We start from the raw sequence: 26,614 nt of genomic DNA, 5'->3' as shown, positions 1-26,614 counted from the left end.
CTGCAAGACACTGTTCAGTTTTATTTAAACATTTTGCAATAATTTCTACTATGTATTTGTTCTGTTTTTGCTAAATGTTTTGCTAAGTGTTATGTGTCTTTGCTTCTTTCTCTTGTCTGATATTCTTTCCTTTTTTCCTATTTATGTACATCACCCAGTATGAGTTGGGTATTCCTGAATGCCTTCATTCCTGTCCTTTGTTTTACCGTCCTTCTAATGAATATGTAGATTGCCGACCTTTTTGAGTCAAGCGTTATGCATTACAAAGACCTCATAATGCATCTAAAATGCTCACAACTGGGGGGGGGGGGTTCCTGAAAAGAGATTGGAAGGCCTGACTTTGCATAACACTGCTCTGTTGGCTTAAGACATTGTGAGGTGGTAACATTTGTTCCACCAACAGAATGTGGAATGATTTATGATTACAGCAAATCAGAACAATGACAGCATATACTTTCTCACACATATCGTGTTGTAAATATGATATCTGACTGGATCATTTCATACTCTAGAAAGTGTAAAGTGCTTTCCCAGGATTTTTTCAAAAATGGCACAGTCATGAAGTGACACATTGGAAATGGATCCAATGTTGTGGTCACGAAGCATTTACAGTATTTTAGTGACGTCGTTCACTTTCACCGCTGGGGGGCAGCAAATACCGCACGCCGTTAATATCTGGACAAATGGGCTTCTGGAGCGTGGACATCATTGTTTACAGAAAGGCAACATTTATCGCATTACATTGCTCAATATTAAATAGTGGGAACGCCACCTCGGGTGGTTAATATTGTTATTTTGGTTAATGTGTAAAACTGGAGATCGATATAACGGGAAAAGGCCATTACATCGTCCGGATCACGAGCAAAAGCATCCCTCTGCTCGCAGTGAATTCTGCTCCTTTATGATGACCACGAAATCCAGTGTGCCATCTGCTGGCGCACACACCGCGTGCAGTTTGGCAGTGCAGGTTCTCAACATAATATAAAGAGCATAGAAATAGGCTTAAGGGACGTATTTATGGAGTATTAATGGAGATAATACCCCCTTATTTGCATGCGTGTGCTTACGGGCGAACTGCAGCCGAGTTGAGCTCCAGACCGGAGGCAGGAAATGCCACCGTGCCTCAAAACAGGCTGCACGTTTCGGATGTGGATCCGCGGGCCAAGGGAGGCCTGGCCTGCGCGAATCTGGTTATCGCTGGAAATGTGTTGTGCACGCGAAACGCGTCTCAGCCAATCGCAGCGGCCCGCGCCGAACAGCTGACTTATTTCCGCTCGCGACTACTAAATGTAGTCCAAAAAATAAATAATAATAATATTAATTAGCCTCGCAATAGGGGGGAAACGGTGGAAAAGCACGCCTGGCCTGGTTGTCAGACTGAGGGCCTGGCGAGCGGAGGTCACCGCAGACACCGAGTGAGTCTCAGCGCGAGGGAGGGAGAGAGAGAGAGAGAGAGAGAGGGGGGGCGAGAGAGAGAGAGGGAGGACGGACAGCGGCTAGCCGCCTTCAAAAATGGCGTCTCCGGAGGAAAATTTGTAAAAGATATTAAAACGCGGCCCGTTTCTTAACACTTCCTCGTTGGGTGTTTCATGTTTTATTTTGCCGTTGCATCGTGCCCGTGTGCTCCGCGCCGAGTTGAACCCGTCGTCCTTTTTTTTTCTCCCCCTTCCACACTGAATGGCCTCAAGAGCAGAAATCAGAGGAGCGAGCGTTTGGGAGGAAATAAAGGCAGCCCTGTTTTATTTTGATGCGTCGTTGCTGACAGCTAGCATCTTCTGCTAGCTCGCCTCCGTGCTGCTGGGTGGAGGTGGAGGGGTGGAGGACGATTTGCATCAAAGGGAGGAGAAATAAAAACAAGTTTGAGACCGTGGGTTCCCCTCGCTGCTCTCCGGTGAGTGATCGCTGCCCCCGTCGGACGCGACACCCCCCCGCCCGTCGTATTCTTCTTTTTCACCGCCGCTAGCATCGTAGCAAAGGACTAGCCTAAAGAAAGGGGGAGGAGAGACGGTGGAAAAAAGGACGCATTCAAATCAAATGTTTATCAGCCTTTCGTCCAACACCAGCCAGCTCCCCCCTCCTCCTCCTCCTCCTTCATCATGACTGATTTTGGATTTAACCTGCATTCGAGGGGATGATACATGTGAAAGGAAAAGGAGAAAGACTGTCTTTTTTTTTTTTGGTGGAGGTAGTTGGATTATAACCCCGTAGACCCCCCTCTTTTTTTTTCATCCAGCTTTCTCCTCCTCCTCCCCTCCATTTCTCTTTCAATATGCTGTTTTCCACTCCTGAGGACTCGCTTATGAAACCGGGGGAAATCGCCTGAAAGCGAGAACGGGAAAGACTGGATTTTTTTCCCCCTTCTCCCCCCTCCCCTCCTCCCGTAATCTGCGGTGCGACGTTCTCGCTGCTTTCGTCCCTCATCGCAACGCATCGTAACCACATAAATGGATAGAAATTACCCGGGAACAGGATTTGGTGATTTGGGCGCAGGAGCAGGATGGAGTTACGAGAGATCGGCGAAAGCAAGGTATGCATTGGATCGAGACAATGTGCGCGCATCACTGGCACTTTGCAGGGTACGATGATGCCAATGTAAACAAATTGTCGCCATTGGGCTCACAAAACAGTGCCATGCTTTGCCATTGTGTGCAGCGCATTGCCATGCAAACGGTTGCATAGTATTAATATTATAAAGCGGAATGGAGCAGTGTGCTTGTCGTGGGGGTGGGCGGGGTGGAGAAAGGGGTGAGGGGGGGGGGGGGGGGGGGGGTAGGTTGGGGATATGAATTGAATTTGATTGACAGACGTGGGGTTTTAGGTGGACCTGGCGGGGTGGAGGTCGGTGGGGGGGCTTATGTCTGGAGCATCCATAGGAATTATTGTTCCCCGTGTGTGCAGGCCTGGACACGGACCCTCGTAGATCAATTCACTGGATTTATAGCAAGTGCGAAGAGTGCAGACGCAGCAAAGCGCCTGACAGACATCAACAAGAACAACTGATGCATATTTACCGGGGAAATGCATTTAATGAAGCCTTGTTTGAATGTGTTACGCTGGAAAAGAAAACGTGGAATAAAAATATAAACGGAAGACTGTTCCAACATCAATAAAAAATAAAAAAAAGGTTTCTAATACGTTTTTGCCCAAGCGTGATCTAGATATAATTGGCGATGGGTTTTGGATGGTTTAGGTTAATTTGCATAATTACATTCACGAATATTCAAGCTGCATGGAACTTGCAAATTAGCCGTTTGGTTTAAGAATTGGTTGGGAAAAAAAATAAGGCCAGACTGAATTTATGTGTTGCTGAAAATCGTCTGTGCTGAAGCGTTCAGGGTTTAGCGGTTAGCTGTGCGTTAGCCTGCGAGCTAGCGCTGTGTTGCATGGAAGCCGTCTGAGGCCTGCGCTGGCAAGCAGCAGCATTGCTTAGTCAACCGCTCACATGTGACATATGTTCACCCATAGCTGGGCCGCGTTATCAAAGTGGAACGGCACCAGCCTCCTTTTCTAACGGGATACTGAAAATAAATAAAGCGGCTTGTTGGTGGTGTTTGCATGCAAGCTCAGCGTGCATTTGCGTCGACTTGCACCAACCAGCTGTTAGCCTCATCGACCTAATAAACGGCTGCAGCCCAATTAATCGTTCGTCTTTAATGACTTAAATACCGAGGGACGAGTGTTCTATCACTGAGCCTAACTCTGCTCAGCGGTGACCTGTGGGCTATTTACACGTACAAAACTGGCCTCGCAGTCGGGGCCTTGTCTGCATTTCTACCAGAGATGCTGAGCTTTGCGGCTAGTGGATGCTAACCAGCAGCACAAATGCTAGCATGTTATCTGGCCAGCCACGCATTTCATCTGTACTCTGTAAAGCAGAGTTCTGCTACTCTCCAATCCGCAGCGTTGAACAACAATCGTATTTAACTGGCAAATGTATAAATGATGTATTGGTTGAGTCTTTGGGGTCCATTGTATAACTTGCAAATAAATTATCCCATTTTTGCATGGCACTTACAGCTCTTATTTCACAGATTTGCATTTTCTGTCATACAATTTGGTGTAACGCACAAGCTTGTTATTCGATTTAGATACTTGGGGAGGGGCAGGAGGTCCTTACCCGTAACCTCAACTATTGATCAGACTTGCCAAGTACTGTGGTTTGAAAAGTTTTAATAAGTAGACCAAACAAAAGAAAATCCTTTTTTAGCTTGACATCCAAGATGTGTTCATTTTATTCATGTACTTGAGTGCTGGGTTTTGTGTGTTGCAAAAGTGACCCCCCCCCTCATGCTGAGACAGTTTTTTTCTCAAGGGTAGAATTTTGGTGAACGGATAGAATTTATGCAAATGTTCTCTGACATAAAGAATCCTTCACAATTTCCCAACTTCCCTGTCTCCGTAGTCTTGTGTATGGGAGTTCCAGATCATCCCACCCGGAGTCTGAGCTCCTGCACAGACAAGCCTACGCCACCCCACACCCCCTGCAAGGCTATGCCACCAATCACCACCCAGGGAGCTCCGGCCAAGGCGGGGCTTGGGGAGCAGCTGGACGCAGTTTGGGTGAGATAAATGTCATACCTTGCATGTCACTAACGTAAGGGGCCCCAGCAGTGAGTTATTATGTCTCTCTATGCAGGCCCTGGTACCGTGTCATTGAAAAATGTGCACATTAAGACGAGCTCCATTGAGTAGAAGCCCTAGACGTGAAAGCATGTAGTCGCAGCATTCAGTCTCCTCCAGTTTACCGAAATCTTCCAGGTTGTTTTCAGCAACGGACGTCTGTGTACGTAGTTCCACTTGGAACGGCGGTCACGATTTAAATTCTTTGTTAATGTGTAAGAAGATTCAGCTAATGAATATAGATATTAACGTGTTTTGGTATGTGTAGTGATTAAGTATTAGGAATGAATCTACATTTCCATGAATAAACTGTTAAAATGTGCATTCTTGATCAATTAATCAATTTTCATGGTTCTGTGTTTCTTTCCCAAAGGCCTGTCGGGGCTCTTTGACACTGGCCTCCACCACGCCAGCCCCTCTGCTCCCGACGCCTCCGTCATGAATCTGATCTCAGCCCTGGAGTCTCGTGGTTCCCAGCCTCCACCTTCTGCCTCCTCCCTTCTCTCCCAGTTCCGCACGCCCTCCTGGCAGACAGGTGGGGCTGATCTTCTCCTTTGTTGACATTCAAACTGGCTCCTAAGTCAATATGACATTATGTTTGGCTGCATTGCTATTCTGACATTGTCGCCAATAAAGCATTTTCTTCTTGGATTTTACTGTACAGTTAATTGTTTCACCTACTAAGGAGACTAGTACAACTTGGTCATTTAAATAACAGCTCGATGGATACTGAGTAATTTTGTAATATGTCTTCCTTTTCCAAACAGCGATGCACACACCTGCTCCCCCTGAACTCTTCATCTCTGGGGCCCTTCCTGGCTCTGGCTCATTCACCTCCTCTTCACCTCTCTCGGCCTATCAACATCCAGCATCCTTCTCCAGCCGCTCCTTCCCTACCGCCTCCCTTTCTCTCCAGGACACGCCCACATTTAGTCCCACATCCAATGGCCTGCTGTCCCCACATGACCCCTTGTTACATATCAAAGCCCCTTCCCAGTCTAGCCTGGGTTTCGATAGGCTGCTGTCGTCTCAGGGAGCCGCAGCAGCTGCCTATCGGGGCAGCCAGGATCCCAGCAGCGCCGCGTCGGCCCAGTCGTCCTCTGCCAGGCACTTGCAGTCGCACCAGTTCAACCTGCTGTCGTCACAGCTGCAGGACCAGTCGTCCCAGCTGTACAATGCATCAGTGTTTTCGTCAGCCCAGCCGCAGCCCCAGTCCCAGTCCAACTCGGCTCAGGAACGTGCAGTTCCCCGGCAGGACAGCGTTATCAAGCACTACCAGCGGCCCACGCCGGCTCAGTCACAGCTCTCGTCCTCTGCGGCCCACTCCCTTCAGCACTACCTCAGCTGCGGAGGGGCGGGGTACCAGCAGATTGCCACCCACCACAGGCACGCCGGGCTTTCCTGCAGCCCTCTGGGGGAGCAGAGCCCCTCGTCTGACCACAAGCCCAGCTCTCGCACTGAGCAGTATCGGCCGATCATCCAGCCTCCCTATTCGTCGTCGTCGTCCTCCTCGTCATCTTCTTCAGCTGGGAAAGGTACAAAGAACAGCTCCAGCAGTGGCTATTCCTCTGCCAGTTCAGCGTCATCCTCCAGAACTCCCCACACGCCGCCGTCCGCCTCCTCTACCTCATCTTCCTCCTCCTCTTCTTCTGCCACCTCCGGGGCTCATCCTTCCAACTCCATCCCCACTTCCAGCTCCAGCGCGACCGCATCCAGGCAGCAACCACCCCCTCAACCAGCCCCTCCTCCCCCAGCCCCACAGCAGCAGCAGCAGCAGCAGCCCCCGGCCACCTCCACGTCAGCCCCTCAAGCGCTCCCCAAGTCATGCCTCTCAGGCTACGGTTCTCCTGTTCCCCCGGGGAAGAACCCCACCTCTGCTCTTACTGGTCAGACCCCACCCCAACAACAGACACAGTCGTATTCCCCCAACCAACCTCCTACTTCCCACCTGGCTCAGTCCTACGGAGGCTTCAATTCACCACAAGCCCAAGACCTGAGCTCGGGCACAGGTGGGAAAGGCTACGGGAGCTTAGGAGGGCGGAGCCAGTCATACCCGACCGACCTATATGGAGCCGACTCTGCTTATGGATCGCTCCCGTCCTCCCTGGGTGGAGCTGGAAGCCCATCACTGGGCTACGGCGCCCCGGGTCACTCCCCTGCCCTGTTGAGGTCAAGTGGTTCATCGGGCAGTGGCGCCTCTGGCGGTGGAAGCAGTAGCGGCACAGGAAGTGGGAACGCCGGGTCAGGAGGAGGAGGAGGAGGAGGAGGAGCGGGAAACGGTATGACCAATGAGCGAGGTGGAGGCGGAAGCGGTGGAGGGTCTTATCATCTTCCAGACTCAAGCCCCTCTCCATCGGGCAACTCGGGCATCATCCGTCCGGGGTTGCACTCCCCAGTGCCCGCCTGCCCCACGCAATCTCCAGGAGGCGCGGCCTCTAACAAATACATTTCCTCGGTTCTCTCCCCCACCTTCCTGGCCTCCCCACAGGGCTACACTGACACCAGAGGCCCCAGCTCCCAATCTCAGTCCTATCATTCCACCGCCTCCAAAGCGAAGGACACTTCCATGCTCGGAGTGGGCTCTCAGAGATCCCAAGAGGAAGTAGACGACGACGACGAGTTCTTAATCCAGCACCTGCTGCAAGCCCAAGCGAGTCCCGCACCCCACCATCCCCAACAACAGGCCCCCCAACAAACACAGCCTCAGCCCCAGCCAGGTCCCCCCGCCGCCGATTCAGGCAAAGGGCTGAGCTATGACATGGGCAAGAGCTCCGAGGAGAGGTACCATCCCCAGAGTGTCATACGCACCCATAGTGCCACGTCGACTGGTAATGCAGGCTCTGGAGGTTCCATCTCGGGGCTGGAAAACCAGCTGGAGATGTCGCTAAAGAAGCAGCAGCAACAACAACAACAACAACAACAACAACACCATCATCAGCAACAGCAGCAGCAGCAGCAACAACAACAACAGCAGCAAAGGAACGAGAGGTCTGTTGGAAGCGGCAGGAACAGTGGGGGCAGAGGCAGCGCTGAACAAGTGCACTCTCATCTCCATCACCATGACAACCTAGGCTCAGTGGTCCACTATGGGCGGGGTGACCCATACAATCCACACTCCCTTGCTCCCCAACACTCCTCGCACAGTCAGCACGTGTCCTCGCACCCGCAGATTCCGTCGCACACCCAAATGGAGCTGCAGAAGAAGCCACAGGAGCGCGCCGAAATCCCGTATCCCCGGAAAACACCGGAAGTCCAGCAGCAGCATTCCCAGTCGCAAGCGGCTGGCTCCCTCATGGACTCTCCCACCGATCAGTCCCGCCAGCCGCCACACCTCCTCCAGTCAGTGCTGTCCCACACCACCCGCAACAAACTGGAGCCTCATCAACAGCACCACAAGATGGACTCTCACCACCAACAACAACAACACCAACAGCAGCAGCAGCAGCAGCAGCACCACAAAATGGACTCTCATCGGCAGCACCAACAGCATCACAAAATGGACTCCCACCAACCACATCAGCAACACCCGAAAATGGACCCCCACCCTCAGCATCAACAGCACTCCATTAGCCAACAACAAGCTGTGATGGAAGGCGCCGGTGGGGCACTTGGCTCGAGTAAACACCAGGCTCCGTCTCAGTCCCAAACCACCCAGCTCCAGCTCCAGCTGCAGTCGCAGGCTTTGGAGGTGGCTGCGGCCCACTACAACCACGGCGGCCAGTCCCATCAGCACGAGCAGAGCCAGGTCAAGCAGAGCGCCGTGGTGTCTTCTCTGGACATGCTGGAACGCTCCCTTTCTCAGACCTCCGGCTCCGACGTAACCGCTGCAGAGGACCGGCGCGGCGGAGCGGGCAGCGTGGGAAGAGGTGGAGGAAGCAGTGAGCGCCACAGGCAGGAGCAGCAGCAGCAGCAGCAGCAGCAGAGGCAGCATCCGTCCCACCATCACACACAGCAACACTCGGCCTCTGAGCTGCACTCTTTCCTCTCCGAGCCCGATATCGGCTTGTCCACCCCGCCTCACATGCACCATCTTTCACAGCACCACCCGCAGCAGCAGCAGCAGCATCCAAGCACTCAGCACCAACAGAGCCACTCCCACCACCCTCACCAGCAGCCCCCGCATCCCCACCACATCCCCCCGCCGTCTGCCTCGGGCCACTCCCAGCCACAAGCGGACCAACAGCAGCCGCTGTCGTCCCAGCTCCCCCCTCAGCAGAGCCAGCTGGACCGACAGCGCGCTGAGCAGCACCAGTTTGACACCGTCAGCCCGGTGGAGAAAGCGGACCAGAATCAACAGAGTAACCGCTTTGTGCCCCTAACGTCCATCTGCTTCCCGGACTCCCTCCTTCAGGATGAGGACCGCTCCTTTTTCCCCGGAATGGAAGACATGTTTTGCGCGGAGGACTACAAGTCGAGCTGCGCCGGAGGTGCAGGACCAGGACAGGAGGAGATGAACGAAAGGCACGCTGGACAAGAGGGAATGGATTCCATGAAAGCTGGACCGGGTGGAGGCGGAGCCGGGGGAAGCGGCGGAGCCGGCTATGACATGATGGGTCACCATGGTGGCGATCAAGGTTATGAGCCATACTGTCATGGCCTGCAAGAGCCCAGCAACAGCACCATGACTCTGGATCTAGACTCCCTGAAAGGCCACGAGCTCCCTTCCACTGTGAACACCGAACAGCTGGGACTGATCCAGTCCCAGGGCCCAGCTATGGGGATGGGTCCCAATTCTGCCGGTCCCAACAACTCTGGAGCCAAGATGTCCTCTGGGCCCGGAGGACCTGGCCAAGGCGCTGGTCCCGGAGGCCTCCAATCTCCCATTTTCTGCTCCTCTCGCCCCAAGAAGCTCCTGAAGTCCAGCTCCTTCCACCTGTTAAAGGAGCGCCGGGACCCCAACACACTGCCTAAAAAGAGTTACGCTCAAGAATATGAGTTTGAAGACGATGAGGATAAAGCCGACCAGCCGGCGGACATCCGGTTGAACAGCCGGAGGCTCCCGGACCTTTTGCCGGACCTGGTGTCCAGCTGCAGAAAGGGGGGAGGAGGAGGGGCGGGAGGAGGGGGAGGAGGGGGAAGTGGCTCTCTCAGTCCTTTAATGGGTGACATCGACTTCTACCACTCCTCTGGGTACTCCTCGATGGGTTCCCACTCTCTTTTGCCTCAGGATGGACCCAAGAAGAGGGGCCGAAAGCCCACTAGACCCAAGAGAGATGGCCCCCCGAGGCCAAGAGGCAGGCCTCGCATCCGCCCCATGCCGGAGCCCTACACTCCACGGGGGATGATGGGAGAGCTGGGTGGGGCGACAGTAGGGGCGGGATTCACCGTGGAGGGTCGAGGCAGGGGCAGGGGCCGTGGAAGCCGAGGCAGGGGACAAAGGAGGGAGGACATGTACATGGAGATGAGCGGCAAGGAGCCCGATCAGATGCACCAACATCCCCTCCAGCAGCAGCAGCAGCAGCTCCATCACCAACCCCAACAGCAGCTACATGAGCCAATTCCTCCCCTGAAGGTCAGTGTGGCATCATTCTCAAATCTTTATTTCAGAACATTTCTGTGTTGCTGGTAAATATATAGTGTTTGTTATTACAGAGCTGCTCCGTTTAAACTGTCCTGTGACTTTAAGAAATAATTGCATAATTATTCCCAATTAGTTAATCATTATCTCATCCTGTTTCCTAATATCTTTTTGCTCCAGATCAAGTTACCAATTGGTACCCTGTCCTCCTCCGATGCCCTGCTGAGGACGGACTCGTTGTCTGGCACGGACCCCGCTCTGTCGGACGGCTCGGTGGGCTCCGCTCCCTCACTCGGTTTAAGTCCCGGACCCCCCTGCAGCACCGAAAGCAACAGAAGTCAGGAAAAGAACAAGCAGAAGAGCCACATGATGAGTGAAGGGGTGGATGATGAGGGGCTGGAGGACAGAGTAAGAGCTCCTCGGTTATGTCTTTGCTGAGTTCAGCAGTTAGTGCTAAATTTGAATAAATTGCTCATGTAATGGCTGTTCATCACATTAGCTGTGTCCCTTTTTCCATCACTTCTAGGGTGACGAAAAGGATTCTGAATCCAAAGCCGGCTTTGTCGCTTCCTTCTTGGACTTCCTCAAGACTGGGAAGAGACCTCCAGGCTTGGACATCTCTCCGGGAATGGAGGCGGACAATGGAGAAACCTCGCCGTGTAAATCGGGAGGCCTGCGCCCACTGTCTCCGGCACATCCCCCGCCGCCGCCGCCGCCGCCTGCGTTCGGGGACAGCGAAGGCAACGGGGGGCTGGCGCTGGGCAACTGCCCGAGCCCGAAGCGCCTGGAGGACGAGCTGAAGAGGAACCTGGAGACCTTGCCGTCGTTTTCCTCCGACGAGGAGGACTCCGTGGGAAAGAATCAGGACCTCCAGAAGAGCATCTCCTCCGCCATATCCGCTTTGTATGACACTCCTCAGCTGAACTCCAACCTCCAGACCCCGCTACCTCCCTCGCCACCTCAGGCCCCTCAGTCCCCACTTACTCCCACCCTGCAGCCCCCCACGCTCAGCCCGCAGCCCACCATGCACACGCCTCACCACCTGCCCGAGTCCAGCGAGCCCGACGTCCTCCAGCCAGAAGACGCAGACATGGACGAGCACAAGGGTGAGGGGAATGAGGAGGACCGTAATGACGAGGAGGAGGTGGAGGAGGAGGAGAGGAGCACGGGTGGGAATGAAGAGAGCGACTTGACAGAAGAGAGAGAGACACAGCTGGAAACCCTCGGTGCTCCGAACCTTGAAGGTAAGGCGGCAGGTTTGCTTTCTCACTTTAGAAGAAAATTCCAATTTTGTTTTTTGTAGCTGTTTTACCGATTTAATTCATCTAAAAATCGAGCCGTAATCCTAATCTTGCCCTTCTTTTCCCTTCAAGCGTCCCTCCCTGAGATTCCTCTAGAGCCAGAAACTCCTGAACCCCCCTCTGTCCCCGCGTCTCCCGCCGCCTCCTCCTCCTCCTCCTCCTCCTCTCCTTCTCACTCCCCCCTCCCTCCCCTCTCACTCCCCTCACCCCTGCCTCTACAGGAGGCACAACGGGAGAGTTCCCAACCTCCCAGCCCCGCTGCTCCCGCATGCCCGTCCCCGCCACGTCCCCCACCCGCCGCTCTCCCACAGCCGGCTTCCCCTCCGACGTCCCCTCCTCCCCCCCCATCGTCCATTCAGAAGGAGTCTCCCGCGCCGTCTCCGGAGTCCCCCGCCTCTCCCGAGGAGCGCCCGGCTCCCAAGGTCAACTCCCTGCACCTCGCCCAGAAGCAGGGCGACGCCGCCATCGCTGGAGAGAGCGAGGAGGACGAGAGCGAGAGCGGAGGCGAGGGCATCTTCAGGGAGCGGGACGAGTTTGTAGTCCGGGTCGAGGACATACGAACCCTCAAGGTATTTGTGTGTCGCCGCGTGAGCACAATGAGTCCACTTGAATCCTTCAGGTGTTTGGCACTCACTTGTTTGTGTCGTGCGTTTGTGCACAGCTCGCCTTGCAAACGGGCCGCGAGCCTCCGCCCATATGGAGGGTGCAGAAAGCGCTGCTGCAGAAGTTCAGCCCTGAGATCAAAGATGGACAGAGACAGTTCTGCGCCACAAGCAACGTGAGTCACCCCCCCCCCCCCCCCCCCCCCCATGCCCTCAGTGATCTAGACACACCTGCAAACGGTGCAAGCTGTATCATGTGTATGAATGTTTATTGGCCTCACAACATTCTCCGTCAAGAGTCGACGGTGACATAATGATGCTTCTTGTGTGTAAATCGGTTTCTGTCCCAGTATCTCGGCTACTTCGGAGATGCAAAGCGGCGGTACCAGCGCATCTATGTCAAGTTCCTGGAGAACGTCAGCAAGAAGGACTACGTCCGAGTCTGCTCTCGGAGACCTTGGCGCAGAGCCCCACCCGCTCTCAGGTGTCTATGTCCCCCATATTAAAAACTCCTGCTCAGTGCGATTTACATTCAAACCCCCACCTGTGACCAAGTTTTTCCAAAAATCAATGTAATTAGTTGTAGATTGTAATGTAGTTTTTTTTTTTTTGCAATGATCTACACTATGTTCATCAAAAACTATTTTCTTTTTCCTTGTGCGTCAGACGCCAGTCCCTCTCCCGAATGGCTTCGCCTCCCGCCGCCCAGGCGCCACCCAAAGTAGAGAAAGAGGAGAGAGTGTCTCCGTCGGTGCAGCGTGACCAGAGGGAGAAAACCAGAACCGCGACAACAAAAGAGCCGCGGGAGAGAAAGGAGCTTCCAGCTGCTCCGCCCAAAGCAAAGGAAAAGGAGAAAGAGCGGGACGGCGAGAAGGAGAAGCGAGCGCAGCCGCAGCAGGACAAAGCCGAGAAACGGGCCGCGGCAACGGAGCGAAGTAGAGCAAAGGAGGAGAAGAAAGCGGTGGAGAGGAAGGAGAAGGCCGAGCGCCCACCCAAGTCCAAGTCGGCCAAAGTGAAGGCGGAGCCGCCGCCGAAGAAGAGGAAGAGGTGGCTGAAGGAAATACCTTCGTCATCTGACTCGGACTCATCGGAGGAGGCAGCTAGTGAGAATGAAAGTGAGATGCCGTTTTGATTCTTTCGTGCTAGAAGCCACTGTTTGGTTGCAGCGCCTGTTCTTTTGCACCATGTTCCAACGATTTTCGGTGATGCCGCTTCAAACTCTCGATTTCTCGTGTGCGCTCAGTGCCCGTGAAAGGAGGCGTGAACAACCGGGCCATGAGGGAGATGTTCAGGAGCTACGTGGAGATGCTGGTCAGCACAGCGCTGGACCCTGACATGATCCAAGCGCTGGAGGACACGGACGGTGAGAACCGCATTCACACATATTTAGATTTTCTTAATAAAGCAAGTGTGACCGGTTGAGGGGAGGCCTGAGAATGCTGGTGGACAGAAAGAAGCTGCTTTGAATCTGCAGTGATGGACGGCTAATGAAACTTCCTTTCCCTCGATTGGCCACCAGATGAGCTGTACCTCCCACCTATGAGGAAGATTGACAGCATCATCAGCGAGCAGAAGAGGAGGTTGTTGAGGAGAGTCGGCATGAGCTCTCAGCACCAGGTAATCCGTCCGGAATTTACTGCCTCTCTCTCGGGTCCCTTGTGACTGAAATAATGTGACAGATTCCAGTGCTGAAAACATCAGTGGAGCGATTCAAGTCTTCAAACAGAAAATGGATGGGCAGCAATTATCTTGTAGCTCATGAATCAAACAATAATTCTGGCATATTTTCTTACATTTCTACCGTTTTTTTGGTGTTTTTTTCTTCACATCTCTCCCCTGACAGGAGGTCCTTCACGCTTACCCCCAGATCATTGTGGACCCCCTGGACTCAGGAGCCGTCAGGGTGCGCCTTAGTGGGGATGCTTACAACCGAAAGACCCTCAACAGAGTCAAAAAGACCCTGCCTAAGCCACAGGTATGTGTGAGTGTTTGGAGGATTAAGTATAATTTAAATGATTTGTAGGCGTCGCTTAATAGGTCCTTTTTCTATTAGTTGTCATATGGGAATGCACAATTGGGACCTCTATGCAGTCTCCATCTTTAGCCTGTGACCACGTGATTATTTCTGCTTTCCTCACTCAATCTGATGATTGTGATGATGAACCTGACTTCCTCGTGTTTTTCTCTCCCCAGGACCTTAAACTGTCAGCTGAGACGTATCGCATCTACAGCCTCTTCCACTCGCTGCATCACTATAAATACCACACCTTCTTACAGTGCAAGAAAGAGGTGAGCAAAAACACCTCACGGGAGCGCACACGTCTCATTAGACTAAGCCAAAAAAGTGGGGCGGCTTTGCGTAGCCCAAGATGACTTGGTCTGGGTCTCAATTTTCTGCGCTTTCCGTCCCAATTCTCCCAGACAAACTCCATCGAGCAGGCTGCTGAGGACCCGGGGCAGGAGGAAGTGGTGCAGCAGTGCATGGCCAACCAGAGCTGGCTGGACGCCCTCTTCGGCTCCTGGATCGAGCTGCTCACGCTCAGCACCAAAGTCTGAGTCGACCAGAGACGGACGGCGAGAGAGGGCGAGAGAGAGCATCGACTAAAGCAAGAGGATTTTTAAAAAAAAAACTAAAAGACGATGCAAAGAGATGGATCCTACTGTACAGACCCCCCCCCCCCCCCCCCCCCCAACCCGCTTCAAAGCTCTTAGGAGCTGAGGATGGATTTTTAAGGCCCTTGACGGACACCAGACACAAGCAGGTCCATTCATGTGACCTCAGACACTGGCCTCTGCTCTTTTTCTTGTTACTGATCACTGACTAAAGAAATGTCTTACTTTGTGAAAGGGGGGGGGACCCCTACAGGATCAGGGGTCACTGGCTGGGTGGAGAGGGTTTGTCCCTTCAGGGGACAGTGTGGGGGGGGGGGGGGGGGGGGGGGGGGGGGGTGAAAGGACAAAGAAGAGCAGCCCTAACGCCAAGTCAACGGAGGAGCCACTGACGTCTTGTTACCTTTTGTGTCATGAAGAAAATAGTTCAAAAGAGAAACTATTACCACTTAGTTTTTACATAAATTATTTTTTTGAAGACTAACATCCGCTGTTGGCTTTTGAACAGAGTGGAAGAGGGTGAGAATGCTTTTTAAACCGCGTGGAGAGCGTGCCGTGCGCACAGTGAACACTGACTCGTCCACGGATAGAAACATGAAGCGTGTTCGTAGACTCTCTCTCATCCTGGGCAGCGCCTGTCCGCTGTGTGGTAATATATAAACACATTTTTATTATTTATATGAGGAGGTTTTTAACTTTAAACTCTCACAAGCGCCGGGTTGCTGCCCTAACATTTTAAAACCCTTTTAATTTCCCACAGGATCAGTATACAGCCGTCACCCACACAGCCGAGCCGTCTTCCCCTCTATTCAAAAGAACGGACGCCGAGACTGAAGCGTTGTATTAAATACAGTGGGTGTAAAGTAACAAGGTCAAAAGAAAAAAAAAGAAGAGTGGGGAACATCTATTTGAAACTTAACATTGTCGTGCTTCAGTTCAATCATCCGTCATGCAGGTGCAAAGAAAAAGAAGTAAACTTTCCATTTCCCATGTGGGAAGAAGGAGTATAAATACGTAATATTTAAAGAGGAAATAGTCATTTCATTTTTATCATTTTGATGTTTGTGCATACTATGACTTATTTTGAAAACAATCTAATTTTCCATAAAAAAAAGGAAAAAAAGGCTTGTAAATATTGTACAGTTCTTGATGAAATTCTTTGTCCTTCTGTACATTAACTCTCCTGTATTTGAGAAACAAATAAAATCTGCAAAGAACAAATGGTGTTTTGTGTGTGTGTGTGTGCGCGCGCTTTTACACACCTTTGTGAGGACATCTCTGCTGACTGACTTGTGTCATCACAACTATGGACGGGACACAACTTGCACAATTTTGTATACCAATCTCTCAAAACCGTTGAGCAATTTTCTCAACAGTCAACTGATTTTTCATTGAGGTGGACGTGTTAAGAAACTCTAACCTCTCGACTCGTCTTTTTTTTTTTTTCAGTGGAAAAGACTGAACTAAACCCATTTTGTGCACAAGGGTCCTCACAAGCTTAGAAAAAATTAAAAAATCACTCTCTCCCCCTAGTGGCAACGGCTGGTGTGACACGCCCTGACGTCACACGTCACGTGTTGAAAACGAAACCGACGATTCGGAGTTTCCCGTGAAACCTTCATCGGTCCCGGGTGCAGCGAGCGGCGCGTATTTCAGGAATCCGTCGCTTGAGCTGCTTTCTTCACACGCTCACGGCCGCTGTTCTGCACCACGTCCCTGTCTTTGAACCTTGTAAACATCTGTACTCGACGTCTGTGCTTTAAGTCAACGCTCATTGGCTGGAGTCCAGGTAACCGGCAGGTGAGTTTGGAACATCTGACCTGGGTTTACTCGAGTCGGTTGTTGGCAACACTTTCCCTGTTGGTTTTGTGCTTCACACTTTGACTCGTTGAATCATTTTACTGTAATTTGAGGTTCTTTGTTTTTGATTTTTCTTTGATTCGTGTGACAGTATTTTTGGTACTGAATGCGGAGCCACAGCTGACCTCATAATCCTCCTGCCTCCTTATTCCTGCGATTCGGACATTACCAAAATTATTAGATATTTTGCAGCTGCACAGTAGCTCAACTGTCAGGATGTTTAATTTTTTTAAAACATTTTCATAATTTATGGACCCGGGAAAGACCGAATCATTCCAATATTACACTTGCTCTACAAATATATATTCTTATATTTACCTACTTTAACAGTTTATGAAAACATGCAATGTTAACTTACTTTAAATGTACTTTTACTTCATTATCATTATTGACTCCAGTATTAAAACATCTAAATCTAAATATTTTAAAGATGTGTCCACGTATTCTAATGACTCAATCAATACCAACCATGGTGATTAAAAATCCATCTGGGTGAATGGCGTTCGGAGATGCCAAATGACGCCCCGTCCCACACTGTTGACGCGATATCCCGTCCTGCAGAAATGTCTCATTCTAAGCCGCTGCTCATCCCGTGGCTGCGGGCCGAGATCGACAGCGCCAAGTATCCCGGCGTGTTCTGGACAAACCCGGAGCGGACCGAGTTCTCCATCCCGTGGAAACACGCTTTGCGACAGGACTCCTGCAACACGGACGTCCTCATCTTCAAGGTTAACCTTTCGTGTATTCATTGTGTCCCTCAAAGAAAGAAAGTATCGTATCGCCAACCTGCGTCTCCCCTGCAGGCCTGGGCGGAGGTGAGTGGCGGCGGCCGTGCTCACGGTGAACCCTCGGTCTGGAAAAGGAACTTCCGCAGCGCCCTGCGGGTCAAAGGCTTCCAAATGGTCTCCGACGACAAGAACGACGCCGCTAACCCCCACAAAGTGTTCCGCTGGCCGGGGGACCCCCCCCCGGGAGGTGAGGATCCACCTCCAAGTTCGACTTTCACCACCACCAAAGGAAAAAGGACAATTTCCTCTGATGAGCAGTGTTTTAGAAATCACCCACTAACTACAATGAATGTAATGACACGTGTATGAGAAATGTGCTCACTGGCTCCTTGATTTGAAAATGATTCTTCTCAATGTATTGGTAACCTCATTGCCTCCTCTGGATGATCATCACATCTCCATCTATGTTGCGTACGTTTGGGTTTGGGTTGATGTTCCTGAGGTCGAGGAGGTAACACAGAGGGGATGATGTGATCGCAGAGGTGTCTCTGAGTAAAAGATGTCAACTAAGCTCTTTGCTTTCACTCTCAAAGCCAACTCCTCGGCCGGAACCCAGGACCAAAGCTACCCCGATTTGTTGGCGGATTGTCACTCTCCTACACAAGAAGTAAGCAACTTTGCTTTGGTGTTTGTAGGGACGCTGGATTTTGAATGAGATTGCCGTGTATGTATGCAATTACATGTGAACTCATTCCAATGTGTAAATGTGATATCTTAGAGCCAGCCTGTCCAATGCTTTGAAGAAGGTCTCTTGTACGCAGGTAAGGAACCGCTAGCCGTCTCCTTGGCCTGCGTTCGGTATTTCAGAAGCTACGGTTAGGTCATTATTACTTCATCGCTACCACAAATCCGGAAATACCTTTTCCAGAATATCTCTGAACCAACCGATGTTTCCCAGGTGAATCCGCCGCCAACCAGGACATTCTCCAGGAGTGCCTCCGGGGACTGAACATCAGCCTTCAAGAAGGTAGACTCGCCGTATCACGCGCTCCTCACTGCCGCAGTGTGAGCAGAAAGCCGCCACGGTGTTGTTCTAGAAACACTCACTCGCCTCCTGCAACATCTCCGCAGAGGGCTGCGCAGACTACGGTCCCCTTCCTGAGAATCAACTGCTGCTGAACCAGGTCGTGACTGATGCGTTGCCCGGGCAACAGCAGTATCCGGTCATGCTCGAGGGTGCAATCGCTGAAGTTGGGTTGCCCGAGCAAGCGGCGAGTTCGATGGAGGGAGCCGTGGGGGGCGGCTGTGACGGGGAGTTGGTGGACCACTTCCTAGAGACCATGTCCAAGGCCAAAGACGGAGAGAATTTCAGTAAGTGGACGAATGTTAGTGTTTTGAGAAAGTTTTTTTTTTTTCACGCTGATATTCGTCAATGACTTCCCTCACTCGGTATTAATATCTAACGCCAATTTAATTATTGCAGCCTGTCGATTAATGTAGTTCTTCTTTTGTGGTCTTTTTAATACAATGAAGAATGATGCGCCTTCTCATAACCGTCTCCTATTTCTGAATCCATAGAGACTCATTTCAGGATATCGGTGTACTACAGAGGGGTGTTGGTGTCTGAGCAGCTGGTTGAGAATGAATGTGGAATTCGTCTAGTCTACAGGTAACATGACAATAAAGCTCTCAGCAGAAGAAACAAAGTCTCACACATGGTCAGTATCTCCAGGTTTAGATCAGCCGTCACAGGTCAAAGGAATCATTTCACTTAAAGCGCCGCCGGAGCTACTGGCCGCTTAGCTTAGCGTAAAGACCGAAAACAGGGCGACCCAGCCGGCATGTTAGCACATTAGCTTATCTGCAAAAATGCCTAACTCTTCGTCTATTGTTCCCCATCATCTTAAAATCAGGCCCGAACTCGACGGCATCGTTTTGGACCATGAGTCCGGCCTGTCGCTGGTCTCTCTGCCGAGTCCCGGAGCCATGCTGGATCAAACCCAGGCCAAACTGACCCAAAAAATCCTAGACGGTCTCGGCGATGGTTTGGACGTTGGGGTGTCAGGCTGTGTGGTCTACTGCCACCGACGGGGGATCAAAACATTTTGGAGCTTCTCCAAGTACGACCGGAGCAATCAGACGCAAGAGGTTCCTAAACTGGAGCCTCAGCCACTGTTCCAGTTCCAGGGCTTTGTGAGAGGTGGGGAACCGAATGGTTATGTCGCTTTTTTTTTCCCAGTGTACCCCTGGAAACGTGTGCCGTAGTTCGCATGTTCGACTCGATGTAGTGATCGATTCTCCTTTCCCATAAGAAATCTTGGACTTCATCAATGGGGGAAAAAGCCCTCACTGCTCCCTGTTCTTCTGCCTCGGGGAGAAGTGGCCGGACCCAGAAAACAAGCCTTGGGAGAGGAAACTCATCACCGTGGAGGTGAAGTCCCTTTGAATTATTCAAATGCTCTCATGGACCTGAACGCCGTATTTCAGTGTTATTGTTTGATTTCAAGTGATTAAATTGTGGCGTCTAACCCTTCGTCGTTCTGCTCATCGCACCTGACCCTCCGCTGCCCGTTTCCTTCGTCCTCCTCAGGTGGTCCTGACGTCAATGGAAGTGCTGAAGAACATCGCGGTCGCAGGCGGCGCCTCTTCCCTGCAGTCTTTGGACCTGCAGATGTCCCTCGAGGAGATGATGGAGATGTAGTGACGCACTTTGTTTTAAAAAAATAACACCTCAACACCCCAATATTGTCTCACCTGGAACCCTTAGTTCCTAGAAATAGTGTTTGTTAAACGATAAACGCTCTCAACAAACAAATATAATGTTCAAAACATCAAACTCAACTGTTCAATTCAAGTCTAAATGTTTTTTGATGAGTATCGGCACGATCGGGATCAGGAATCAGGATCCTGATCCTGCACACGAGCACAATCCGAGACGACGGATCACGACAACGCACCGCTTGAGAAAAAGGTCAACATGATTTGCAGATGTTTATTTCCATTTCTGACAAAACTATCCATTGAAATACACAACATTTAACTACACACTTCCAAGACTTTATCAAATATTGGACGATGTCACAATGTTGTAACAACAAAATCGGTTCCTTCTCAGTAACCATTAATTCAACTCCCACCAGTGTGACCGTATCCCTGCTCTATCTTATGCGTATGGATACAGAGAAGAGAAAATGAACATATATATATATATATGTGTCCTTTCTTAACCTTTAACTCTTTAACATTTACAATATTTATGTTTTAAATTGAAGAAATGTGACGTTTCCAAAGGAAATCAATAAACTCAATGGACTTGACGTTTTTTTTCACTTGCTCCGTCCTTCCTCTCCTTCCCCGTCATTCTCAGAATTAGACTTCACCTCCTCGGTGAGCGAATTATCCCTCAGTCCCAACATGGGCACCAGCTTCCCCTCCGAATCCACTCCCATCGGCTGGATGATGTCGTCTCTTTAAAAAAACAAAAGATCAACCCGTTTTTAGACATAAGGTGACACCAGATCGTTTACAGCGATGTTGCCGCCTCCCCCGACCTGGACAGCTTGTTGAAGAGCATGATGAGCCTCCTGGCCTCCTCCTCCTTCTCCTCCTCCGTCATGCCCTCCATGGGGTCCGGCTGCTGCGCCTCCACCCGCCCCGTCACCGGGTTGATGCGGTCTTTCACCTGCCGGTACTCCTCGGTGTCGGAGTCCGAGTCGCTGGAGTACTGGGCCGCGGAGCCGGAGGCCCCGGGCCCCTGGCCGCCCCCGAGCAGGCCCCGGGTGGCCAGCAGGCCCGCCGCGTTGCCGTAGCCCGTGTACTTGACGAAGCGGCTCACTGGGAGACAGACGCGGCGGTCAGACGGGAAAGTCAGGGACGTGAAAGGAGGCGTTTGATCGCGGTAGGATGAGAGGTCTCACCGTTTTCCTTGCAGAGGACAAAGATGAGGTCGGCGGCGCTGTGTTTGAGGTCAGTATCCAGGTGAGTCATGAGGCGGACCAGCCGACTCTTCACCGTGGAGCCTTCCTCCGGTCTGTGGGACGCGTCTCTCAGAGGAGGCAGGATCTAAAGACCGGGGGGGGGGGGGGGGGGGGGCGTCAGTCATCTTCCCAAGATTCTAGTCTACAACCGAGGACCCCGGGCGCTTTGTCTGCAATTACGTGTTTCCTGATGTAGTGGCGTGTTTCTCTGTGGGCCCTGCAGCTCTCCGTCAGCAGGTTGAAGACTGGCGTCAGCTTCTCCTTCATCTTGTCACCCTGAGGAGTCGACACACGCAAAGGAGGATTTTCGCTCGGGTGATTTGGCTCCCGGAGGAGAGTCGCTGCGTGCAAACGTTTCAACCTCGTCGCTCACCGACTCCAGGCGTCTCTCCATGAAGAGCACCAGGGTGTTGACGCACTCCATGTTGACCCCCGGGGTCCCGGTGGAGTCGGGCTCCTCGCGCACCGTCAGCAGCACATCCAGACACCGGAGGGGCAGCGCCGACAGCAAGTTGACCGTGTGGCTGTTGTTGGATTGAGGCGAGATTTCAGAAACCAATACAGAAATCAATACACGATAAATGACAGTGTAGGATTATTTAATTTTAATCAGCATCGTTTTTAAAAACACTTTTTAGGAGAGACTAGAACACTAAATATAAAGATATAAAAAACAGTCCCAGTACATTATATATTGCTCTGAACTGTAAGTGGCCTCTCGTGCCAATAGAGACTGAATCAAACGTTTCAGCTGGGAGAAAGAACCAGAAATCATCCCTGACTTTGCATCAAGAAGTAAAAAGTGTGACGCCAGCTACTTCAAATGGCGATGATGGACGCTTCTTCTCGCTCACCCCTGCAGCTCGTCGGTGTCGTCCAAAAGCAAACACTTCCTCATCAGGCAGAGACGCAGCATCGCCACCAGGTGTCGATAGAGAGCTGCGTCATCCTAAAGGGGGGAGGGGGGAGGGGAGAGGGGGGGACACACAGCACAGACCACTTGTACGCGTTTTATTTCCTTCCATGGACTCGTGGTGTACTGACCTCACTCGGCTCCTGCCTGTGGGTGCTGTAGGTGACGTTGAAGAGGATTTTGAGGATCTCTATGACCCGCTGAGAGGCTTCCAGAGAGATGGGTGGTGCTTCTGGGTCCAGCACACACTCATACTGGTCCTTCCACTGGACCCCCAGACAGCTCTCCAGAGCTGCTGTGAAAATGGACACACCTCCCTCCTGGAGGAGGAAAAAACAACAGAACGAGGTGTGAGGCGGGAAGGAGGAGACCCCCCCCCTCCTGTGGAGGTGAAAGGTGCAGTCGGCGAGGTCGGACCTGTTGGAGCTGCGTGCTGAGCTCTCGCCGCAGTGCCGTGACGAGGAACATCAGGCGCAGCTCGTAGAACTGAACGCTGGACGAAGACGAGCCGCTGGCGCCGGAGGACAGACGCTCCTTGAGGCCGCACATGAGCCTGGGGGACAAAACAACGACATATGGGACCAGAAGCACTCGTCCACAACAGCTGTGCGTACCCGAGTCCCCGGGAGGAGGCCCACCTGAGACCACTGAACCTCTCCTGCGCCCAGGCGCTGTTGTAGACCACATTGCACAACACCTTCAAGGCCTCCTTCCTCTGTGCCTCCTCTCCCGACGCCACCCCCGCCTCCTCCTCCTCCTCCTCCTCGCCCTCCCGCTCCGGCTTGCTCTCTCTGCGGTCCCTCCTGCCTCTCTCCAGCACCTTGTGCCGCGCGCCGCCCCCGCGCGTCTCGTCCGCGCCGGCGCTGCCGCGGCCGGCGGGCCAGCCTCCGCGGTCCAGGTCTCCGCGGTCCAGGTCTCCGCTGTCGGCGGTGCTGACGTCGTCCTCGTCGAAGCACTCGCCGCGCCGCCCGCCGCCCTCCTCGTCGCCCTCCTCGTCGCCCTCCACGTCGCCCTCGTCCTCGTCAGAGGGACAGCGCGACACTTTGGCCTCGGCCAGGGAAGCGATGACGTTGTCGTAGAAATCAGAGTCCGGGTCGGCGGGCTCGTCGCTCGGGTCGCTCGCCGTCAGCCCGGCTAGTTTGGCCAGAGTCAGGAGGGCGTCGTCGGTCACCAAGGGGCCCAGGACCTTTTTGTCCCTGGAGAGGATCCTCAGGCTGCGGAGAGACACCTTCAACAGGGGGCCTTTAGCTCCCGTCCTGATGAACCTCACCAGGACGAGAGCTAAGTTCTGAGGACAGGAAGAGGAAAACAGGCCTTTAGTTTAACAACATTAGGAAGCGACGCAGAGCAGAAAGTAAACCGCTTCAGGCACCTGACGGAGGACGAGGCCTCGGTCCTCCTGCTCGTACTGGTCGCAGTCGGAGTCGGAATCAGCGTATTCCCTCACTTTATTTTTCCTGAACTGGTTCCCGCAGAGCAAAGAACAAATACACTCAAACGCAGTCACAACAAAACCTGCACTTGAACTATTCCCCAACTGCAGCAGCACTGTACCTCCTCTAGTTTCCGTTGCTTCAGGAGGTGGACAATCCGATATCAGCCAGCGAAGCAGCAGGAGAGGAAGGCAATGGCGTCAGAACATCATATTTGTGTGGCTTATATTTGGTGTGTCTTATCAGAATGAGTTCAAACCATAAAAAGATTCTTTTTAAGTTTAAAAGCTGCCGAGTAACTTTTATTGAACCAAGACCAGGTTGAGCCTGTGGATTACATCATGTACATCTGAGAGAATTAGGTCCACAAAACCAAACTGGATATGGTAAAACAGATTTATTGACCGTAAAATTAAATTAAATTATACAGATTATTCATGGACATCATGTTAAAAAAATAATTTTTAGAAGGAATCCATATTAAACCAAACTAAAAAAAATCCAGAATCAGATTTGATTAAGACATTTTAAAATGGAGTGTTAATTTACATCAAATGATTCATTGTAACTGAATGTAAATGAAGTTGTTGCTTGAGCTGCTGTTGAACGAAGGAACGAGCTGAAGGTGTTGAATAGATTAACACGCAGTACGTTGGTTATTCAATCACTCTCCTTGGGCTCAATCTGCCTGAGAGCGGATCAGGAATAACTGATACAGCACAATTACTAATCACAGACAGGCTGTGGGGAGGAGGTGGGAGGAGGTGGGAGGAGTGTTGGGGTCAAGCTGGAGGTTTAAGGAGCACAGGCAGAACAGGGCCGTGTCTCAACTAACTTACTTTCCTCCGGTCCCTCTCTTCGGAATCGAAGAAGAAGCACTGGGCGTACTGAAAGAGAGAAGAGACGGCGTGATGATGTCCTCGGCCGCAGGGTTTCATCCCGACACACAACGCGCGTGTGTGTGTGTGTGTGTTACCTCTTTGTTGAACTCCTGCAGCTGTATCTGGACGCCATTCTCGTCCCCCTGCTTGATGCACTGGATAATCCCCTCCAGGTCCAGGTCCATGCTGCCTGCGTGCATGTGCGCACACACACACACGCACACACGCACACGCACACACGCACACACGCACGCGCGCGCGTGCAAAGACATACGGGGCACATTAATCATTCGGGCCATAACTAAATTAAAGTTACACAACGATAATGATGATCACAAGTGCGTGACTACTGTTTAACCAGAATGAGGAAATAAAAGCCAATAAATGTAACATGAAAAAACTGATTTCCAACGAAATATAAATAGCATTTTATCATTTATCATTTTATCAGGAAACACATCTGTCTGGTCTCCGATAAACACAAACTGTATCTGTATATTTCACAGTCTATACTGAGATGCATCACATACACGCTGAACAGATCGCAGAGAGATTGCAGGAGTTTACTCATACGTTTGTGTGAACTTACCTTCTGCGAATCACCTGATCAGCCAGGTGGTGTAAGTGTATTAGAAGATGATGTACCGTAGGAGAGCCGAGATCCACTGATGTCTAGCGACCCAAAGTGCTGTCCCAACTACGACTTTCCTTCAGCTGTCTTCTCCGTCCCCGTGGGCTCAGTGCACAACGCTCTGCCTTCGAATTTGCTGAATTCAATTGCTTTCCTTTTGCCTTCATGCACTCAGCACATCTCTCTCTCTCTCTCTCTCTCTGTCTCTGTTTAATCCAAGAGCGATGCCGGGCCGTGGCGTGGTTATGGTTATAATCCACTAATGGACTCTAAGCTTACATCTCCCAGTGTTGACCCTCGAGGCCTGAGGTTTTCCAGACTCGTGCTGCACATCTCCCCGTGTGTGCGCGCGCAGCTTTAACGCACTCTTTCAATCAAATCTCCTAATAGCATAGGAACTAACTGGGCAGCCATTAAGATCGGTGTTTTATCACGCCTCCATGGTTGTTGCGTAACCACACTGGAGCTTTTGGCGGCCGGAAAACAACATTGCTGAGAAATGCATCTGCAGAGGCAAGTCAGATGACATCAACGTCCGCCTTAAAATGCCGTTGTTCTTAAATAAATAATAAAACAGCTGAACTATAATGCTGTTTCTAACCCTGAACCACAAGGACGGGTTCATTTAAGGGTTGAGTCGACCCAAACGTGAAGTATGCCGAGGTTATTTCCTCCACTACAGGTGTGTATTTTAACTTCAAAATCTCTCTCTTCTCATCGACGATCGGTGAAAGCAACCTCCATGAGATCAGCCGAGCCTATTTTGGTTCTAGTGCTTTTTGTTGTTGCAGCTAAGCAGCTAAACCCTACTTTCACCTGTCGTGCACAGCGTTCTGTGAAGACAGGATCCAAGTTCCCACACTTGTTGCAGAGTGTCTGGAGGGCCCTGAGAGGTGACCTCTGTGAGAAGACGACATGCGAGTGACAGGTTTCCCGACAGGATGCTCACTCTTGTGCCCGGCGGGTGGAGGAAACAGGGCCTGGGAGGTGCGAGGCAGCCGGCTGGTGGCTTCTGGCTGACAACAACAGGATGCAGGCTACGTCAGCGGGAGCGGGAGAAAAGTCAAAGCGAGTCCTGCCAAAGTGCTCTCGTGGAAGTGGAGGCCCGTTCCTTCCAGATGGACCAGGCGCTTGAGATGCACGACATCAACAAGTCGGAGCTACCAGAGGCCGGCGACCCGCGGCGTCCCGCGGCGACCTCTGGAACCAGTAGAAGGACGATCCGCTTTGATCATCCTGACACAAACTAACACGATGAATCTCATCATAGCAGCTGAGACACAATGTGCTGCATGTGGATACAATTCAACTGACTTCTGAACGCTTTACAGCTCAATCCACTCCAAAGGGTATTTGTATATATATATATATATATATATAGAGAGAGAGAGAGAGAGAGAGAGAGAGAGAGAGAGAGAGAGAGAGCATGGACCTCCATGTGCTCAATGTTTGTGTCATAAATCACTAAATCTTTTAACAGTAAATAATTTACTGATTTTTACAACCTATTCTTCATTATTAATGTATACTTGTTTGCTTT

The 26,614-nt window shown here is 51.6% G+C and overlaps 3 protein-coding genes across 7 annotated transcripts; 2 read left to right on the top strand and 1 right to left on the bottom strand.

The window, feature by feature from the left end:
* The first annotated feature begins 1,376 nt into the window (after positions 1-1,376).
* On the top strand, positions 1,377-15,872 carry prr12a (proline rich 12a). Of its 2 annotated transcripts, none has more exons than XM_078103652.1 (15): positions 1,377-2,527; positions 4,403-4,560; positions 4,994-5,155; positions 5,388-10,132; positions 10,319-10,546; positions 10,665-11,382; positions 11,512-12,008; positions 12,101-12,217; positions 12,392-12,525; positions 12,708-13,156; positions 13,285-13,404; positions 13,561-13,658; positions 13,885-14,016; positions 14,235-14,330; positions 14,463-15,872. In XM_078103652.1, the coding sequence occupies exons 1-15, from the start codon at positions 2,445-2,447 to the stop codon at positions 14,595-14,597; spliced, it is 7,872 nt and encodes a 2,623-aa protein (XP_077959778.1). In that variant the 5' UTR covers positions 1,377-2,444; the 3' UTR covers positions 14,598-15,872. The 2 variants fall into 2 exon arrangements, with proteins under 2 accessions (XP_077959778.1, XP_077959779.1); XM_078103653.1 differs by having other exon boundaries at positions 1,482-1,891.
* Positions 15,873-16,075: 203 nt separating this feature from the next.
* On the top strand, positions 16,076-20,556 carry irf3 (interferon regulatory factor 3). Of its 2 annotated transcripts, none has more exons than XM_040176223.2 (11): positions 16,076-16,451; positions 17,073-17,239; positions 17,315-17,486; positions 17,833-17,906; positions 18,018-18,060; positions 18,198-18,266; positions 18,371-18,610; positions 18,818-18,908; positions 19,153-19,439; positions 19,552-19,670; positions 19,830-20,556. In XM_040176223.2, exons 2-11 carry the CDS (start codon positions 17,075-17,077, stop codon positions 19,938-19,940), a joined length of 1,371 nt encoding a protein of 456 aa, XP_040032157.2. In that variant the 5' UTR covers positions 16,076-16,451; positions 17,073-17,074; the 3' UTR covers positions 19,941-20,556. The 2 variants fall into 2 exon arrangements, with proteins under 2 accessions (XP_040032157.2, XP_040032156.2); XM_040176222.2 differs by having other exon boundaries at positions 16,083-16,451; positions 18,018-18,114.
* On the bottom strand, positions 20,218-25,300 carry LOC120819081 (chaperone Ric-8A). 3 transcript variants are annotated; one of them, XM_040176175.2, is made up of 14 exons: positions 25,033-25,300; positions 24,539-24,633; positions 24,402-24,449; positions 23,684-23,701; positions 23,502-23,591; positions 22,768-23,417; positions 22,547-22,682; positions 22,261-22,449; positions 22,071-22,165; positions 21,590-21,740; positions 21,397-21,492; positions 21,157-21,301; positions 20,791-21,073; positions 20,218-20,707 (listed from the first exon to the last, which is right to left on the bottom strand). In XM_040176175.2, the coding sequence occupies exons 2-14, from the start codon at positions 24,626-24,628 to the stop codon at positions 20,566-20,568; spliced, it is 2,133 nt and encodes a 710-aa protein (XP_040032109.2). In that variant the 5' UTR covers positions 24,629-24,633; positions 25,033-25,300; the 3' UTR covers positions 20,218-20,565. The 3 variants fall into 3 exon arrangements, with proteins under 3 accessions (XP_040032109.2, XP_077959806.1, XP_077959807.1); XM_078103680.1 differs by having other exon boundaries at positions 24,539-24,629; positions 25,033-25,282; XM_078103681.1 differs by having other exon boundaries at positions 24,539-24,629; positions 25,089-25,227.
* Positions 25,301-26,614: the final 1,314 nt, after the last annotated feature.

This window comes from Gasterosteus aculeatus, chromosome 5 (genome assembly GCF_964276395.1).
Source record: "Gasterosteus aculeatus chromosome 5, fGasAcu3.hap1.1, whole genome shotgun sequence".
Taxonomy (NCBI): domain Eukaryota; kingdom Metazoa; phylum Chordata; class Actinopteri; order Perciformes; family Gasterosteidae; genus Gasterosteus; species Gasterosteus aculeatus.
The sequence above is the reverse complement of the archived record's forward strand: the minus strand, read 5'-3'. Positions and strand labels throughout refer to the sequence as shown.